Raw genomic sequence first — 20929 nt, forward strand, 5'->3', positions numbered from 1 at the left:
AAACAGTAACTGATAAATGTCTGTCAGCAACTCATTGAAATCACAATGTGAAAAACATGTTGATAAAGCTTAGAAGATCATTAAAATGAAAACAGGTTGTTGCTGGCCTTAAAATGAATAAAAAAAAGTCATAAATTCACTCCACATTTCATTTTTCAAACACTGCTAATGATGAACAAATCTTACCTGCTCGTTTGTGCAGTCCTGATGTCCTATGATAATGGTTTTATGTTGAGGATATTTTTGCCTCACATGGTCCAGGACCTCTTTCTTCCTCTCCACATGTGTGTGCTGCATTATGAGGCTGTCCATCTGGCTGTGTCTGCTGCTGCTGTTATTGGTGGGGTAGCTTCGAGGTAAGGTATTGGGAGAGCATCGATATGGACTGTAGGAGAAGTCAGGGTTAGACAACAGGCTTCTGGAGGTGTGTTCTTTCTTCTGTAGCAGACAGTCTATGCTGTTGTCCCCCACAGCAGAGGCAGAAGAGGCTCTCGAAGGGGAGATACTTGGATCTAAGTTGGAAGGATGAGAGGAAAAAGGAGTGATGGTAGAAGGAAGTGCAGAGAGAACGAAGATTTACAGGAGAAAAAAACTTATATGACAGGATGACTTTTTTCAGTTCTCAACTTTGAATTTTCAGTGTATCAGAGTTGATCGCTACCATTCTCAATCTAACGCTCTTCTGTAGATTCTTGCGTGGTGGTGTCTCTGTGGTCTTTTTATGTCTTTCCTCAAATCTCTGTTGTGGGAATGGCTGTAGCTCAGGCAGTTGAACAGGGCATCTATTAATCAAATCCCTGGCTATTCCAGTCTGAAAGCGAAGTATTTTGGACCATTTTTCAGGTTCAGTGCCCTAAATTAAACACAGAGAACCAGCTGCGCCTTGTAATTTTTTAAATGTTTGAAACACTATTATTTCTCACATTTTGTTCATTCAACTAATAGTCCTAATAGAATGTAATATTTAAATTATAGTTATCCATTATACCCAGCTGCTTCCTTATGTTCCATCCTTTCAAAATCTTTCCAGAAATAAGCAAACAGTCTCACTGAACTAATATACGATGGAGCTAAAGGCGCCATATGAGCGCATAAATTGTTGACTTCAGTCAGGTTTCTTAGTCTTAAATTGTGATTAGCTTCACTGATGACCTATGATGCCTCTATGAAATTTGTTTACCAATATGACAAGAGGTCAAGACTAGAGTAGATTCAGCAGAGACCTTAATTCAAGTTCAAATTTTATTTGTCATATACACAATCATACATAATACAATATAAAGTGAAATGCTTGTTGCTGTGCAAAGCCTGACCTTAAAAAAACTACACATAGACATAAAAGTAAACAAAACGAAACTAGAAATGAAACTAAACTAACTAGAAATTTGCATAATATACAAATTTAAAATTCCAAAATTAACAGTAAAAAATTACAGTAAAATTGAAGGTAAAAAACAATATTTAAAAAAATAGAACGTGCAAAAAAAGTAAATTTAAGAAAATATAAAAGTGTGCAAGTTGAGAGTGTGCAAATAAACAGTGTGCAGTGTAACAGTTTGAGGTGGAATAAACTGTTGCTGATGTATAGTAATGAGAGAGAGAGTCCAGTCCTACACCTGATTCAGGGACCGAATAGCCTGAGGGAAGAAGCTCCTCCTCATTCTCTCTGTTTGGCCTCCTCACTGTTGAGGTCTGGGAGGACTTCAGGCGAGCAGGTGGAACAGACAGAAGGGAAGCTGAAAACGAGTGGCGTGTATGAGGGGGTGAGCACGCATGGAGAAGATCAGATAAATATGGAGGAGCAAGGTTATGAAGTGTTTTGAAAGTAAGAAGCAGGATCTTGAAATTGATATGGAGGTGAACTGGAGCAGATGGTGATCTGTGAGTAAGTAGTTAAGCAAACCAGAGAGATAAGAGGTTAACCAGGTGAGTGGTATGTTACTGATGCCAAAAGATGTTAATCTATGAGGAAGGATGCAGTGACAGACAGTATCAAAAGCTGCTGTAAGGTCAAGGAGAAAGAGGATAGTGATGAGTCCAGAGTCAGCTGCAAGCAAAACAATCATTTGTGGTTTTTACTAGAGCTATTTCTGTACTATGAAATGAATGATCACCAAATAGAAACTGTTCATACAATTTATTTCTAGTGAGGTGTCTATGAACCTGTGCAGCTACTATATTTTTGTGAATTTTGGCAAATTTGAGGAAAGGCAAATTTAAAATTGCTCTACAATTATTCAAATGGGCAGTGGATTGAGTTTACGCTATGATAACTTTTACTTACTAATAATAGAAGATATTTGAATTATTATAGGAAGTTCAAAACTGGATAGAGAAGATAACAGTTGAGTAGGAGAAAACATGCAAATAGAACAATTGACCACAAGAAGAGGGCAACTGTGAAGATTAACAATTTTGGTATTTAAAAAAGTCCATAAATTTGTTACAGACTGCAGCAGAGTGGGTATGTCTGGCAAAGGTATCTGGAGGTTTAACAATATTATGTAATATAGAAAACAAAGTACGAGTATTTTCATCAGTGCACTTAATAATAGAAGTGTTGTAAGATGATTTAGCATGATAAATAGCTTCTTCATAATGTTGTATATGACTGAGATAGATATCCTTAAGTCTTAAGAATAGTACGTCCATTTTTGCTGAAGACACATTCCAGGTGGCGGCCAACAGCTTTGAGTTGGTGAAGTTCAGATGAATATTAGGAGGCAGAACGGGAAAAGGAAGTTCTTCGACTTGAAAAATATAGTAGCTGTGCAGGTTCATAGACACCTCGCTAGAAATAACTTCAGAATGGAGGAATGCAAGAGGTTTAGTCATCTGTGGAAGCTGAGGCATTTAAGGTTGGTAAATGACTAATGCAAACGCCTTACCTAGCAGACAATTTAAATACAGGTATAGGTTCAGAGAATAAAAAAACTTCTCTAACTATATTAAGCAATAAGTATAGAGAGAGAGCAGCAGCAGCCAAAATGCGCCAGCGTCCACTCAATGCTCTCGTGTCTCCACAGAAGATCCAAGCGGTCAAGGAATGACCATTTCCCACCTCCTGAAAACAGCTTCAACGCTTCCTCAGCTTTGCTAATTTTTATCGCTGTTTCATACGAAACTACAGCCAGGTAGCTGCACCACTCACCACTTTCACCTCCACCAAAAAACTCTTCCACTGGAGACCTGAAGCTGAATCAGCTTTCAAAAAGCTCAAACATCTGTTCCCCTCAGCTCCTGTTCAGATTCATCCTGTCACCACTAAATCATTTGTTGTTGATGTGTCTGATGTTGGAGTCGGAGCGATGCTTTTGCATCACTCTGGACCCCGAGCTACAACCCTGTGCATTGTTTTCATGCTGTCTCTCCCCCGCGGAGCAAAATTGTAATGTAGGAGACAGAACTGTTAACTATAAAACTGGCCTTAGAAGAGTGGCATCATCTGCTAGAGCGGGCTGAACTTCCATTCACTGACAATAAGAACCTCACTTACCTCAAGACAGTTAAACGCCTGGATGCCCACCAGGCCTTGTGGTCCTTATTCTTTGACTGTTTCAAGTTTGCTATGTCCTTCCATCCAGAGTCCAAGAACACCAAGGCAGATGCCTTGTTCCACTAGTACGCCCCTGACGCAGATCCCTCAGAGCTGTCAACTGTGCTACCTGCCTTCTGCCGCGTGGGCCTCATCTCTTGGGGGATTGAGGAAATGATTCGGCAGGCTCTGCCTGATCCAGGAACTGGGCCCCTGGGCTGGCGACATGTCCCCTCAGAAGCATTAGCTTTGGTACTAAGCTGGGCCTACAGGTTTTCATGTCATCATGAGGTAGGTCGGACCATCCCTCTGCTGAAGCGTCACTTCTGGTGGGGAATGACAGAGAAGGATGTGCAGGACTAGTGCTGGTCTGTGCTGGCAGCAAGACCAAAACTCAGAAGCCATTGGGCCTGCTTCAGCCTCTATCCATACCTTCTTGGCTATTGTGGCAGGACGTAGGCGGTGGTGCCGCGGCTGGGAAGGCGGACGCACCTGCGCGGCATCGCAATCATGCCTCACCAGCTTAAGAGTGGTGTAGGGTCCTGTCATGTTGTTGTTGTTGTTGGTGTGTGGCTGGCAGTTGGAATGCTGCAGCCTAGTCGTGTGAACAAGCTACCGTGTTAATACAGAGATGCTTAAAAGCATAAACATGCCGTGGTTTATCACACCCCTGTTCCCATATTTCTCTCGTTTTTGTCACTGACTTACCTGTCTCCACAGGAAAATCAGTAATCCCTTCTGTACTTGACAGATTCTCTAAGGCAGCACACTTCATTGGCCTGGACAAACGCCCCACAGCCACAGAAACAGTGAAGCTTGTGGTATATCACATCTTCAAACCTCATGGAATCACCTCGGAGATCACCTCGGACAGAGGCCCCCAGTTCACCTCATAGGTTTAGAAATCTTTCTGTTCTAGGGGCCCAAGTCAACCTCAGCTCCAGTTACCACCCAAAGACCAACAGCCAGACAGAACGGCTGAATCAGGAGTTGGAATCCACTCTCCACTGTGTCATCACTCACAACCTGTCCACCTGTACCTCAAATCTCCCGTCGGTAGAGTAGGCGCACAATGCACACACCTCATCATCCGCCGGTCTCTATTTGAAGCGTCACTCAGCTTGCTTCCAAAGGAGGAGGCTGACATCACAAATCCTTCACTCCAGCACCACCTCCGGGACTGGCGCAACGTTTCGGTCAGAACTCTGGAAGCCTTGCATAAAGCTGTCAACCACCAGCACCACTACTCGGATCAGCTTTGGACACCAGCACCCCAGTACACCCCTGGAAAGAAGGTATGGCTATTCCTCTCAAGTCAAACTCCCGTAAACTGAACCATGGTGCAAGATGGTTCATTGGGCCCTATGATATCGACACCATCATCTCTGCCACAGTTCTGGGTCACTTTGACCTAGCATTTTCAGTTTCTTGTATTTTGGTATTTTTCTGTATTATGGTTTATTTTCAGATTCTTTAGTTGTCCTGTTTTGAATATGATACTCCTACGTTTCAGTGTTATTCTGAGTTTGTTCTTAGGTTTAGTTCAGTGCCTGTCATGTTTCCTGTTTTACTTTGAAGGTCTGTGTCTCATATTAGTGTGTCCGGTGTTACTCTCCGATGTGTTGTCATTATGTTTTATTCGAGTCAGCTGTGTCCTCATGTGTCGCCACTTCTCCTGATCACCTCATGTGTATTTCTGTGTTTGCTCAATTATCTTAGTTTTTCCCAGTGTAGGTTTTCAGTTAGCTCTTACCCATGTTTGCTTCCATTTGAGTAGTATTCATGTCAGCCACAATAAAGGCTCGTTTTTGGTTTGTAACTGAAGTTCAGTCTCCTCGCCTCTGTCTGCTCCTGGGTCCACTCACTCACTTCACTCGGTCTGCCCCACGCCTCGACCGTAAAAATCTCACCATCCGCTGTCAAACTCAAACTCCCTACATCTCTAAAGATTCATCCCGTGTATCACAGGTTATGCCAGTACTCAGCCCATTACTTTCTTTTCTTTGTGCTACAGCTCTCTGGTCATGAAACTGCTCCACTCCTCAGTTAAGCTTAGACATCAGATCATACTTCCAGCATTTGCCACCCAGCTTCACGCGCCGTCTCCCGGAATGGGGTTTCAATATCGCACCTACCTGCCCTCTTGTTACTACTCCTCACAGGATCCCTTGGAACTCAGGTCAGCCCTCATCGCGGACCGTCACCCCCCCACCCCCCCAAAGCATCACAGACTCTTCCTTCAAACTAAGCCATTCACACTTCACTCCTGGATAAGTAGTTAACAGTTCCCCGCTACCCACCTCTCCTCTGTTCACAGTTCACTGCATTAGACCATTACACCCTTGCCATGTCTAGTCACCAAGCCACGAGTCCCTTGTTGAATTTACTCTTGCATTCACGTTCTGTAAATAAAGCTTGTGTGTCTGCTGTGTCTGCATCGGGCTCTGCCTTTGAGTCCACCATCACATACAGGCGCCTTTTGACAGATGCTAAAAATACTCCATGTATATTTTAAAGACTTCACAAAGCCTGCAGCTATTAACCGCTGCTCCTCTGCTCCTCTTTGTAGTTTTCACAGTTTGCTGAGATGAAACAATATCTTTTACTTGTACATGTAACTTCCCCCCAGTATCTTCACTGTAACTTGATTGCATGACTTTAATAAGCTTTGGCATTACACAGGCCAAGGATTGTTAGTGGAGTTTAAATGTCACTGATTCAGCCCTAACTCCAACCTACTCCCATAGCTGCTGAGAATGATGCCATCAGTATAGATGTGTGGCATTTCCATCCACTCCTCACATCTACAGGCTCCGACATACACACATATTGTGTCGGATCGGTAGTCCATTGTGGCCGACCTGCCCGTTGTGCTCGTGTGTGCTGTTTTTTGTTAGTGTCTCCTTGTGTTTTTGTTTTTCTCTCGCTCCTGAATGTTTTGGTCGCCGATGCAACTTCTCAATCTGGAAGTGTCCAGTGCTGGAGGTAGCCGGACCTGCCGCTCGTCACCCCTCATCAGCTGTGCTGACTGAGTCAGAAGAGCAACCTATTTAGCAGTGCAGCCAGGCTCCAGTTAACGCTGGATCATTGAGTTAATCCTCATCAGTACGGCTGTGATTAATCATGTCTGAACCTCGCTTATTGTTTATCTGTCAACGTGTGTGTGTTTTTGTTGTCAGGAATTGGGAGCAAAGAGTGTCTTTCACGAGAGCAGATTCACGGGAGAAGTACGAGAGAGGAGCCACGGGTCGGAGCACGGTAAAGGATTGTAAAACAAAACAGAACCAACAACGACAGCACAGCTGATTTACAACACAGGTGAAACATAAGAAACACTCTGATTCTGACTGTACTCACTGTTACTTATAAATACTTCGTACAGGTATACCTATTTATCTTCATGTTTCGATGGAAAATATTACAATTATATAATTATAATTTATATAATATATAATTTCAAAATGAACTGTTTTCTGTTTACCAATTTTCTTCATTATGATTTCATTTATCCCATGACAACTGTAAGTAATCTTGATCAGACTTTCAGGTAGCACAGAAGGAGACTGGCAGGTTAAAACAATGTCAGCTGACAACCATAACAGTTCAGTGCACTAGCATGAGGATATATGTTTATTCAGGAGTGTTTATACACTCCTCAAAAATTATAGGAACAGTTTTTATTAGAGTATATCATCAAGTCATTTACACTTGTGGGATGTTAATGTGGTCAGTTAAGTAGCTGGGGGGATTGTTAATCACTAATCAGCTGCTTTGGTGTTAATGAAATTAACAACAGGTGCACTAGAGGGGGGAAATAAGACAGCCCCCTCCACTCCCCCAAACAGGAAAGGCTTTACATATGGAGGACACTGATATTTTTCCCTTCTGGTCTTTTCTGACTGTACTTTTGCATTTGGCTCAGTGTCACTATTGGTAGCTTGGCCTGGACACTCCAGAAGTTGCACAGTGGTCCAACTCCTCCAAGGTGGCACATCAACATGTGCCATTGCCAGAAGGTTTGCTGTGTCTTCCAGAACAGTCTCAACACCATAGAGGAGAGATAGGAGATAGGAGGTTCCTCAAGAAGAGCTGGACAGGATCATAGAAGGTCCTTAACCTATCTGCAGGACTGGTCTCGGCTCCTTTGTGAAGGAGGAACAGGATGAGCACTGACAGATCCCTACAAAATGACCTTCTGCATGCCACTGGTGTGAATGTCTGACCAAAAATGTGTTTTCAAAGTGCTCCTTTAGTATTTTTGAGCAGTGTACATTGCTGCTTCATAGTTCAAATATGAAATTGTCATATTTCAAACAGCTCTATAGTCTGTCCTGTATTAGGAGAAATATGCAAATTAACCAGCGCACATTAACGCATCACATCTACACATCGTAGGTTACATTAAAACACGTATTAGTGTGTGTATTGTGTCATCAAGTATGTTTTATAAGTTTTTAGAAGTGGTAGAAATGGAAACTTATGTTTAAAATATTTCAATGTTTATTTTGTCTTTTACCTTGTCATGAGTTACCACAGTAAACCAACTCGTAAATCTCCAGTTAAATAGTAAAAATCACAGTTTATCACAGTTATTGCAGTCCTTTCAAGGATTTCAAGCTTCCATGTAGAAATATACAACTAAATATCTTGTTTAATAACTTTGATCCCTGGCTGCTCTAGTTTGCATGTCAAATATCCTTGGGCAAGATTCTATTTTTTGTTGCTTGTATGGCCAAAAATCGTTGAATAATAATGGACACCAGTACTTAACGAGCATAAGTTTTAAATTCACCCATTTCTTGTAGTGTACAGATACAGAGTATATTTACGTCATCTTCTTGACATTTAAACCTGTCCTGGAGCATTGTCTGAAATAAGGACATTTTTTCTGGTTAGATGGAAAATCATTTTCTAACATAGCTGGAAGGATTTGTTTTTTTTATTGTGAGTGGACAAAAACATTTTCTTTAAATGTAAACACTATGATACCTGAACTTTCTTTGTGTAAAAACTAAAAATGAAACTAACACATTCATATGTGATCAAGTTTGGATTTGTCACCTTGCTCAGTTTTCTTAATATAATAGCACTACAAAATAAAAACACACGCACAACATCGTATATCAGCTTCACACATGCAGTTTAAACAAAAGTAAAAATTCTGTTAATCAGCAGTATTGATCTACAGTGCTATGAAAAAGCATTCGTCTCTGTCCTGATTCCTTGTTTTTTCACATTTTTATCATGCTTGAATGTTTCAGTATACCAAACAAATTTTATTATTAGACAAAAATAATCAGAGTAAATACAAAATGCAGATTTGATTGAAATGGTTATTTCATTAATTAAGCTATCTCAAAGTACCTGGCACCTACCGCTGACATATCTATAAGTCTGGAATGTTCTAATGAATCTAATGCTTTGGGACTACAGCAAACCATAGTGACAGCCATTATCCCACAAATAGAAGAAAATTTTAAATAGTGATGAACCTAGGAGTGTCCAGCCTACCAAAATTGCTCCAAGACAACACCAATGTCTCATCCAGGAGATCTCCAAAGAAGCCATAACCAAGAAGAATTGCAGGTTTCACTTTCCTCAGTTAGGTTCAGAGTTCATGATTCAACAGCATGAAAAAGAATGGGCAACAATGGCATCCATGGGAAACCACGAAGGCAAAAAACCACTCCTGACCAAAAAGAACATAAGGGCTTTTCCTATATTTGCCAACATCATCTTGGTGATCTCCAAGAAAATATTTTGTGTACCGAGGAGACAACCTTTTGGAAGGTTTGCATTACATCTGGTGTAAAACAACACAGCATTTCATATAAAGGTTATAATACTAACAATCAAACATGGTGGTGGTTGTATGACAGTCTGATGCTGTTTTGCTGCTTCAGGACCTTAATGAATTGCCATAAATAACAGAACTGGGAATTCAGCTCTCTACCAGAAGATCCTGTAGAAGAATGTCTGCACATTACGTCCTGACACCCAAGCATGCGTAGGTTATTCAGCAGCACAATGATCTAAAACCAGCAAATAGACTAAATGGTTCAAAAATGCACAGGCATGACCTTAAATAGCTCATTCATGCTTGAAACCCTACCAAAATGGCTCAATTAAAACAATTCAGCCATGAATACTGGGCAAAAAATTCCTCCGCAGTGATGTGAAAGATTTACCAGTTATCACAAATGGTTTGTTGCCACCCTTGCTGCCAAAGGTGGCACAACTAGGTCTTAGGTTTAGGTTTATTTTCTCACACAGGGTTAAGCAGGTTTGGATAGCTTATATCCCATAATAAATTAAGTCATCATTTAAAAACTACATTTTGTGGTAACTAATGTTGTCTTTGTCCAATATTAAATTAGTGTGATGATCCAAAACATATAAAATATGCCAAAATATGCAAATATGTACATACATTGGGGTTTCTCATAGTGGACGAGAGCGTTTATTCCCTGTGCCTTCGGGTCAGGGAACCAGCCTTCTTGGAGTACCTGGGTGGGGTGCTTGAGGGTGCTCTGCCTGGGGACACTGTTGTCCTACTGGGAGACTTCAGTGCTCATGTGGGCAACGACAGTGAGACCTTGAGGGGCATGATTGGGAGGAACGGCCTCCCGGATCTGTTCTGGTCACTGACATATGTTCTGGTCACTCAGGAAAAGAGAGAGACTGAGCTGTTAACTGATCACCACCTGGTGGTGAGTTGGATCAGGTGGCAGGGGAGGATGCTGGACAGACCTGGTGTACCTAACCGTATAGTGAGGGTGCACTGGGAATGCCTGGCAGAGGCCACAACAGCATTCTGAGGGAGACTGGGGACTGGTCCAAACCATGTTCAGCACCTCCGTTGCCCTGAGCGGCTGCAAGGTGGTTGGTGTCTGTCATGGTGGTAACCCCTGAACCAAACGGTGGACACCAGAGGTGAAGGGAGCCACCAGGCTGAAGAAGGAATCCTATCGGGCTTGATTAGCCTGTGAGACTTTGGAGGGAGCTAATAGGTATTGACAGGACAAGCGGAACACAGCTTGGGCAGATGCTGAGTCAAAAACTGGAGTGTGGGAGGAGTTCAGAGACGCCATGGAAAAAGACTTTCAGACTGCCTCGAAGAGATTCTAGCAAATCATCAGGCAACTCAGGACTGTGTATAGTGCAGGTGGAACGCTGACTTCAACTGAGAAAATTGTCAGGTGGTGGAAGGAATACTACAAGGACGTCCTTAATCCCACCAAAATGTCTTCCAAGGAGGGATCAGAGTCTAGGGTCAAGGGGGATGACTGGCCAATCTCTGGAGGCAGTTAAACAATTCCTTGGTGGCATAACCTCTGGGGTACATAATAATAATGTTAATGTATACTGCTGATAGATGAGAGGCATCTGGAATGCTGTATGCCAGGAGGGAACGAGACTTCGATTCACTGAACCACACCAGGATCTACAGCAAAGACTTTGGAATGCCAGTCAGAGTGGAAAAGTGTAGTCGGATGGTAACAAAGAGAAGGATGGTAGTCAGAACAGAGGGAATTACATACCAGAAGGCAACAATTGCATACAATGTGGATAGCTATGAAGAGGCCGCTAGGAAAGCTGCACCAATTACCTACAGACAGTCCTAGTCCTGAGGGGTCAGCTGAATGGGAAGAACAAGATCTGAATGCTACATCCTTCCTGATATCAGATAAAGGAGGAAATAGAAGCCACTGAGATCAAAACCAGAAAACTCCTTAACATGCAGGGAGGGTTTCAAACAAAGTCCAGCACGCTGAAATTCTACACTAATTGTAGAAGGAGGCTGAGGACTGGTAAGTATCAGATCCACAATCCAGGGTGAAATGATAAAGATCCATGAGTACATCAGGAATATAGCCAGAAAGCACAGAGGCACTAATCATGGCAGAAGAAGCTCTAAGCCCAAGATCGATAGAAGCTAGGGTCTACCACACCAGGCACGACCCCATGTGCAGGCTGTGCAAAGATGACCCTGGGTCAATCCAGCACATAACAGGAGTGTGCAAGATGCTAATAGGCAGGGCATGCATGAAATGCTTACAGGAATATCATCAGGAAGAAGGAACACAAGAAGCTCAAGAAATACCAATGACTGAAAGAGAAACTCGAGAAGATGTGGAGGATGAAGGCAACAGTGGTCTCCCATAATCAGAACACTGACCATGCAGTGACCCCCAAACTACTTGAGTGGCTCCAAGATGACATTATTTACACGGTGGAGATTCTCCTCAACCTGTGGCTGGATCACCCTCTGAAGGAGCTTCGCTGCGCAGTTGAAAGCCGGCTACAGCGGCTCTTTTCCAGCCTTCCATGGCTACTGGGATTGCTTCCTCCGATCGCACAGGACTTCATCTTTAACACACCAAACCTTCATCCAGCCACTACTGCTTCGCTGCCCGGCCTGCCGGAGGATGTTCTGTCCGGCCCGTTGGTCCAGCCTTCGAAAAGGAAGTGGCACTCACGCCGTCGATGCCCCTCGCTGTCAGTGCCCCTCGCTGTCGATGCCCCTCGCCACAGTCAGACCCCGGGATTTCAGATCGGCTGGCTGTGGTGAGTAAAAAGGACAATTTTTCTGTTTCGGACTTAAATCCCACACGGCTTGCCCCGTAAATCGTGACAGTTTTGCATTTTTTTAAATGTTTGAATGAAAAATGTTATATACACTGATGTTGGTCCACTCTTCGAGTACTTTCATCTAACACAATGAGAAAAACACAGTGAAGTGGAAAGGGAGTTTTTTCAATTTTACTCAAACAAGTCTGACTTTTAGACCATCAGGATGAAGGATTTTAAAATGACGGCTTATATATCCTTTCAAAACAAGGCCAACATTCAGTAATATCTTATCAATAATAACAACTTATGATACAAGCTGCTCTACTGGGAAAGTGCGTGCATGTGTTTGGTTGGACATGCAGTTACTTAGCTCAATGACTGGCGAAAACTGTGACAACCCATGATCTTTAAGAACCATAGACTCAGATTACACCATCAGCATGAAGAGACATTTACGTTGTACTTTATACAGGACAAACAGCTTGTGCTGTTGGGAAGCAGTGATCTTTTATGTAGAAAACCCCACCTCATTCCCACCCCAGCTCTGATTTTCCTTGCATTTGATCAATGCCATCTGACTCTCAGTGAATTAAAAGCATTTTGTATACAAGCCTTATATTCAGAGCTTCAAATATAATTGAACAAATCAGAACTCAGAAATAAACTGGTCAAAATTACCGTGTTAATGCAAATGAATCTGCCATCACAGTCAATGCGATTAAAAATTTTAATGCAATTAATGCATCTGAAGTGCAGAATAACTCAAAATCCCTGAATTTTTTCTGTCAACGCATTTCGGGCAGTTTGTTCAAGTAGAGTTACCATTGCACATGTGCAAATGGGCAATTGATCTGGTAGTGATGGGCAGCTGCACCAATCATTTCAATATGGAAGATGATAAACGCACATTGGCCCTTGATGGGAAATTTGAGTATTGAAAAAATAACAAGATGGAACAGTTGACCGACATAAAGTATTATGCACATTGTGCAAGAAGGAATTTTCTTTTCACTGAAGCACTTCCAGCTTAAAATATCACATTGACGTATGCTGCTAGCACTTTGGCCAATGCGTCACCCAGCTTGTGACAAACCACTCACGGAGCATCGGGGACTCAGTAAGGCTACGTCGGAAATATTGACAGACACAATTGAGAAGTGCATTACAACAAACTGCAGACCTATTAATATCGTTGCGCCTACATAGCTTTGGTTCCTCGTTTAAAGTGCCTCCCCAAGAGTGGCAGAGAGAGTGGATAAATGTATCCAGAGTTTTTTGTTAACATGGACGCGCAAGATGTTCAATAAACATGTTAAGTGCGTATATTTTCCCTTTTTTCTCAAGTATGTTTGGTCATGCAAAATGAAATGCAATTAATATAGAATAAAAAATTTATGATATTTAATCATGATTAATCAAAATTAATCCACTGTAACCGATTAAATATTTTAATTTTTTGACAGCACTAATATATATTATATAGTATAGAATGTATGTATGTATACTGTTCTAGTATACAGGGTTTTTTTTTTTTAAAGTTGTATTTCACAGGAGAGAACCTGTGCTAAAAGATTGAAAACTATTCAAAGTCTCTTTGAATTTAAGCATACATTCTTTGTGTTTATTCTGCATTTATTTCATTATATTGCATAAATGTCTGTTACAAGGTTAAATATAACATTGAAAAATGTAATTGCAACCAGGCTATTGATCAAGTAATTGCAATTAATCGCGATTAATTACAGAAAATTGTGAGATTCATTAGTCAATTTTTTAATCTATTGACAGCACTAAAATAAACAAATTATTTTTCAGATCCAAATCTCTGGAACCCTTAGATTTCAACTTTTCCTTTTTAGGTTTTTAACAGCAACCGTCTTCAGGTGTTTGCTCATTAGTCTTTACCTTACAACATAAAGCACCTCGAGGCTGTTGTGAATTGGTTCTATGTAACTAAAACTTATTTGAATTGAATTGTTCTGTCTTTAGACAAAGCCATCCCACTGGGATGGGTGTAGCTCAGGAGGTAGAGCAGGTCATTTGCTAATTAGAAGGTTGGATGCCTGACTGCTCCAGTTTACATGCCAAATATCCTTGGCCAAGATACTAACTATCCCCACAAGCTGCATGTCTTTGGACGGTGGGAGGAAGCCGGAGTACCCGGAGTGAACCCACGCAAACACGGGGAGAACATGCAAATCCACACAGAAAGACCCCGGCCTGATGTTGGAATTGAACTCAGGACCTTCTTGCTGTGCGGCAACAGTGCTAACCACCGTGCCACCGTGCTGCCCACCGTCCAAAGACATGCAGCTTGTGGGGATAGGTTAATTGGAAAATCCAAATTGCCATTAGGAGTGAATGTGAGCACGAATGGTTGTCTGTCCCTGTGTGTTGGCCCTGCGACAGACTGGCGACCTGTCCAGGGTGTACCCCGCCTCTCGCCCTATGACAGCTGGGATAGGCTCCAGCGCCCCCCGCGACCCTGAAAAGGATAAGCGGAAGCGAATGGATGGATGGATGGATGGAAGATACTAACTAGTGATGTGTCGGTCACGAACAAAAGCGAACGACAGGAGCCGGCTGTGTTTTTTCTCTCTCAGCCCCTCTCTCACACAACACGTGAGTCTTGGTGCTTGTGCTGAGCAGAGGGGGGAAGGGTGGTAGTTACACTTGCAGTAGTACACAAACAGAGCAGGAGTAAGAGAGAGAATGAGAGCCAGGGGCAACAACAAGAGACAACACATTAGAAAGGTATAGTAAAGAAAATCAGTGACATCAAGAAAAGAAGCTAAATCTGGAACCATTTCAATTTTACTGACAATACATAGGCAGAGTGTAGAGTCTGCAAGAAAACAGGCACCTGAGAACTGTCCACCCATCAGTGCAATGGGAAGATAAAACAGCTAGTTGAGTGTGATATTAATGAAGGTGCCAGCCAGTGTGTCCTGCAACTGTTGCTGCTGCTGCATCTACAGCATCTTGCAGTATATCACCACAACCACCTGGGACAAACAATGTAGCATGCTGCATCAGGCCAGTGATGTTCCTGGGCCTAGAGCACCGTTCGTCTGACATTCAATGCCAGATAAACAGTGGCCGAAAATGCACCACCAGTTCAGTCAATTTCAGCAGGAAGTCCAGTCGGAACGCTGGGAGCATCAGCCACTGTTGGGAGGTGCAGCAGGTGATGCTGGAATGCTCGTGAGCCCCACAAACAAACTGTTCAAAGTAGTGCACAGCTGCAGCCTGATGCCCAAAAAAAAGGGTACATGACAGGAAAACCCAGTTCAGTCTCTGTGATGGTGGGTAAGTCAGGGGGTGGGAATGGAAATAGAACTAAAGGCCCTAAGCAAAGTTTTCCAATCACTAGCAGTAACAATGTTAGACCATTTAAACTGAGACCATTTAAATGCCCTTTAGTATGTCATTCTTGTGGGCAGGCAGAGCTGTTAAAGCCTGCTAAATTGATAATTATCTGATACAGATGTTTACAAGGGTGGGTATTCCAAAAGAAATCCCGACAGACCAAGGATCAAACTTCACTTCCAACCTGTTGAAGGAAATCTATAAATCTTGGGAACTTACTGGAGCCAAAACAAGTCTCTACCATACGCTAACTGATGCACTTCATGAGAGGTTTAACAAAACCCTGAAATCAATGTTGAGGAAGTTTGTAAAAAAAAGCTCAGGAAAAGACAATGTCAGAGGTCCACTGGACATACACGAGGAGGTTTGGGAGGGGGCCAGATCTGAAGTGCTCTTCCCTCTCTTATGGGTTGAAAATAAGGGTTTGAACAGTTTCAGGAACTTGATGCATTCTCAATCAACCAGGTAAGTAAATCGTAACGTTTTGAAAAACGCTACGTCCAGATGAACAGAATCAACTTTTGGAGTTTCAGTAACTGGCTCATAGGCTCATAGGATGTGATGGCTGCCTTTTTATCCATTTGTGGATGCACCTTCCTGCCTCTGTAATGAAGGTGTTTATATTTCCACAGTGTTTTTTCTAAAGGAAGGAAACCTTCCTCCAAACGAAAAGAGCAGTGGAGCCGCCAAGGGAAAGCACACGATTAAAAAACTGTATAATTAAAATATAATTTATTATATTTAAATAGTTAAAAAATGTAAAATGAATTAAAACAACCCTGGCCAAGGGGTAACACAATACAAATCAATAAAACACAACATTAAAAGTCCAGTGGCATCCGGCACGGTATAAAAGTCACAAAGAACTAAAGAAATCCAGCGAAGTGGTGTAAAAAGGAAACCCAGCGGAGTCCTCGCCTTCCTCCCTGCATTCCGCGTCCCGGTACGCTGGAGAAAGGGAGGGAGCGGCAGTCACTATTCTTTTCAGGCAGTTTTCATTCGTAAAAAGGGGATAAGTCGAAGACTTACCCCGGGTGGGCAGAGCTCTCAACTCCGCCCGCCGCTTCTTTAAAACTGCAAATCAGCACCAGCTCTCCCGCAGTGCACAGGCTGGGCTCTTGTTGCTACTGCCGTCCGACTGTTCGCTCCGCGTCCCTAGTCGCTGGTGCTGTATCGTCCTTTCCTGGAACGCCAAGCTCCAACCGTCTTATGTGTCACTCTTTTCGTGCCGCTCTCAAACCTCATGTCAGGCCTCATGTGTCACGCCATGTGTCACGCCTCTGTGACTTCACCCTGAAGCCTCACGTCAGGCCTCTCAGGCCTCATCTCTTAAGCCTCCGTGTCACTCCAGGCTCTCGTGGGTTCCCGTGACACTCATGGGTGCCTTCATGCTTCGGTCCTCTCTTGCCTCTCGGTCGACTCCTTCCTGTGGTCTGGCAGGCCCTCTTATTGGCCTCTCTGGGATCTCTCGCAGGTGTGATCAGTTTATTATCAGGTAGGGGTGGAGTCTTTCCAGGACAAGTCACCAAATAAATACCATTAAAACATGCAGTAAAACTCATAAAAATAACCCAATGTACAATATTAAAACATTAAAAAGATAAAACACAACAAAAACATGCACAGTAAAAAAACTTAGATAACTTGTCCCTTTCCACCCCGTGACACCTCTTTGTGGTACCACAAATATTGCGCCTCCCTCCATCAAACCGCATATTTCTTATCTCTGAAAATAGCTTGTGTCAGGGTCCTGGGTCTCCTGATCCAGTGTTTTCAGTTCTTTGTGATTTTTGTATTATGTAAAGTTCATTTATGATTTATTCTATGGTTCCTAGGTTTTGATCCCTTGCCCCTCATGTTTCTCTGTGCCCTCTGTTCTGTGTTTAGTCTTCTACCCTGCTGGAGGGTCTGATGGGCCGCTTCAGCCGCCGCCTGTCTTCGCTGGAGGGTCTGAGGGATTCATCCGGCCTGCAATATCACTATCTGCAGCTGCCACGCTGCCGTCTGGTCCTGCGGTTGCCACGTCACTTCCTCGTCCACGTCTAGCATGGCTGGCTTTTCCACAGTCATCTCCTCAGCATCACTGGCCACTTTCCAGGCCGCTGGCTGGATGCCCTGGCCATCGTGGAAGGCCTCCAGAACGGTTTCCACGTTGCCGCCGTTGCTTCCCGCACGGTCGGCCTCCAGAACTGCCCTGTCGCCCCTGTTGCCGTCCGCACGGTCGGACTCCTGTGTTTCCGTCCTCCAGGTCGGCCCCCTGAATTATTTATGAACGGCTCCCTGCAGGCACTGTTTTTTGTGGACATTTTGTTTTTGGACTTCTCTCCCTCTCTCTCTCCAGGCTGTCTCTTTGTACTTCCTGTGTTACGTTTAAGGTTCACGTCTTGGTGTCAGCGTTTTCAGTTTTGTGTCCTCCCCGTCCTGTCAACTGTAATTGTCCTCAGCTGTGTTCCCTGTGTGCTTTCACTTCCCTCATTACCTTCTGTGTATTTATGTCAGTTCCCCTCAGTTCCATGTTGCGTCGTCCCTCATGCTGTGTGTTTCCCAGTGTCTTCTCGTGTGCATTAGTTCTATCAGTTTCCCAGTTTAGTTTAGTTTAGTATCCTTTTCCCCTGCCCGCCAATACAGCTGTGGTTTTTTGAGTTTATTCCTTGTGTCAGTGAGTTTGCGTTTGGGTCCAATCCCTGCACATAGCCGTAACATGACAGCTTGAGCCTAGCCCCCTTCTTTGGACAGGAGCTGCTGCTGTTCCTGGGCCTAGAGCAAATCCTCCCATAATAACTTTCTCAATTTCTGTAGCTTTGCTCTCAGGTCCAGAACATAATACATTTTATTTTTCCCTGGGCTTGAGCGTTATAAGTAGTTTTCTTTAATAATGTCCAGTATGCTCTGCGGCTTGCTACTGATCAATAACTCAAAGGGAGAAGACCCCGTGGAGGCCTGTGGCACTTCACCAGCCTGTCAGTCTGAGGTTGGCAGATGCTGGTCCAAAGACATTTAATGCCCAGTAATTCATACAGGTCCTTTAGTGTGCAAGACATGAAGGCTGTGCCCTCATGCACTGAAAACAAAAGCAGCAATCTCTATTGCGTTCATTCTCATGAATGAACATACGAATCATGGTCTTATTCAGCTTCCAAACATATTTAATGCCCAGTAATTTCTACAGTTTAAGTGTGGGAGACATGAACAATGTGCTCTGGTCAATCAGTAACACTTACGGGATGCTTACTGAAAGATGAGATGACCTGAAACAGCACCACACTTTTCGCAGAAATGGTGCACACCAACACTACTTTGGGATATCGTGTTGCATGCTCCACCAGAACTAATACAAAGAAATGCGCTCCTGTGAAATGGCACAATGAGCTCCATTCCAATGCACTCAAAGACGACCTCTGGGGCTAGGGGGATCATCGGCGATGATGGGCGGTTCCTGCAGCCGGTTGAGTTGTTGCTGCTCCACTGACGCCTGCTCCCAATACATAAACAATTTTGCCAGTTCCAGTACTGACTGTGTCGATCATGGGTCCATTGTCCCACAACTGGGTTTTGGCATGACTGTGACATCGCCGTTGAATTCCTGATGAAGGTTCTCAGGGCCTTGTTGATTGTATACAGTTCTATAGCTCTAGTTCTTCCAGTAGGTGTTTTGCCCCTGTGGTATTCCTGCCAATTCATTTCTGTGCCTCTCCCATGTGCCCTACCATGTGACTGTTTATGCCAGTAGATAAGCAGCAGCATGCTGGATCATTTGAAACATAACAGTAAATGTAACATAAACTGCATTACAATATTTAAGACGAGTGATCACAAATATATGTAAATCTCTCTCTGTTGTGAAAAGAGATCGAAGGTTTGACTTTAGATAGCTGCCTAAGCTGAACAAAAGATATTTCCCTTCGCCATACTTATTTGCTTTGTCCTTTTTAGGCACTGGTTCAATTTTCACCCCAAAGTTGTTCCATCTGCTTTGACACAGGATGTGAGAGGCTCCAAGTCCAGGCCCCAAATACAATGACCTCTGTTTTGCTATCACTAAAGACTAATGAAATCAGAGCCAGAAATGTTCTGATACCCTTAAATCCTTCTAACATAGGCCTGAGGGGGTTAGGGTGAGTGTGTTTCAGTGGTAAGTACGGTAATGCACTGTTGGAGGAAGCCGGAGTACCTAGAGAGAACTCACACAAGCATAGGGAGAAACATGCTAACGCCACACAGAAAGGCCCCGGTCACATAGTGAAATCAGGACGTTTGCTATGCGGCAACACTGCTAACCACAAAGCTACCTTGCTGCCCATCAATGTAATTGTGGGTCTTTAAAAAAATGCTTGTACTTACTGAATAATAAAGTAGATTATATCTTTTCTTTCTGTGCTTTTTTTTTTTTTTCAATTTTATTTGATCGGTTGCATCTGTAGCATAGTGTTGAGCCAACACAATTTTCCCTTACAGCAAAGACAAAAATGAGCCAGGACAGGGTCAGTGACTGTTTCAAAGCAGTAGCACAATATGAAGCGAAAGCCCTCTAGCCTTTTGGCAAAGCAGAGTCTCTGGTCTAGGTAATTATTTTCTATTAGTGTCAGTGTCATGTTTTTCTAATAACATTTATAGAGTGATAACATTATCAGAAGAAGAACATCTTTATTGTGTTACTATACTATTGTGCCAAAAATAAATACATAAATACAATAAATAACAAAATTTATCCTACGGCTTTCATTTGTTTTTTGTTTTTTTCACATTTGATTCTATTTCAAGCAATGCCAAAGCAATGTTTTGGAGTTATTCTTGGGCCGCACTATGAATTCTTTAATAGGTTGGGCCACGAAAGATACACCGACCCATCCTTGAAATCCGGGGTGATGAAGGATGCATTTGAATTGGGACAGCCTTCGCTGCCTGGCTGTGATGTAATCAGCCTTCAAATGCAGCCTCGGAATTGGGACAAACACAAAGACTCACAAAAAAGACATGATAACTATGTGGCGGGGTGTGGTTTGTAGCTCAGCTGCAGGGGAGGAGTGGAGTAGGGCTGCCACGATTAGTCGACTAGTCACGATTACGTCGACTATTAAAATCGTTGACGACTGATTTAATAGTCGACGCGTCGTTTGAAGCTTTGTAAGATCCCAAAAGACGCAGGAATAAGTAGCAGGATTTAAGAGTGTAATAACGGACTGAAACAGGAGATGGCAGCACTGCATGTACAAGGATGCCAGCTGGCGTTAAACAACGAAGAAGAAGAAGCTGTGTCCGGTATGGTAGCTGTGTCCAAATTCAGGAACCGTGCGGCCCAGCTCAGTTTCCAACAATGGCGGCAGCTAGTTAGTTTTAATATTACTCTTATTATTCTTTCTGGGTCACAAAATAAACTTTTAACATATTTTCAGGCGAGAATGTAGCTGTGTAAACCTCAAATATCTGTTTGGTTTATCAAGACACAAATTT

At 43.0% G+C, this 20929-nt stretch overlaps 1 protein-coding gene across 2 annotated transcripts in view; it reads right to left on the minus strand.

Moving 5' to 3' along the window:
* Positions 1-20929, minus strand: part of LOC146554267 (uncharacterized) — a 95223-nt gene that overhangs the window by 69186 nt on the left and 5108 nt on the right. For both annotated transcript variants that reach the window (XM_085253661.1, XM_085253660.1), the window contains exon 2: positions 187-512. In XM_085253661.1, coding sequence (XP_085109787.1) covers positions 187-512 — 326 coding nt within the window. The remainder of the gene's footprint in view (positions 1-186; positions 513-20929) is intronic.

The sequence above is a fragment of the Mchenga conophoros genome, linkage group LG18 (genome assembly GCF_057382185.1).
Source record: "Mchenga conophoros isolate Kocher_MC1m ecotype Shallow Benthic linkage group LG18, M_conophoros_male_GT1.1, whole genome shotgun sequence".
NCBI classification, from domain to species: domain Eukaryota; kingdom Metazoa; phylum Chordata; class Actinopteri; order Cichliformes; family Cichlidae; genus Mchenga; species Mchenga conophoros.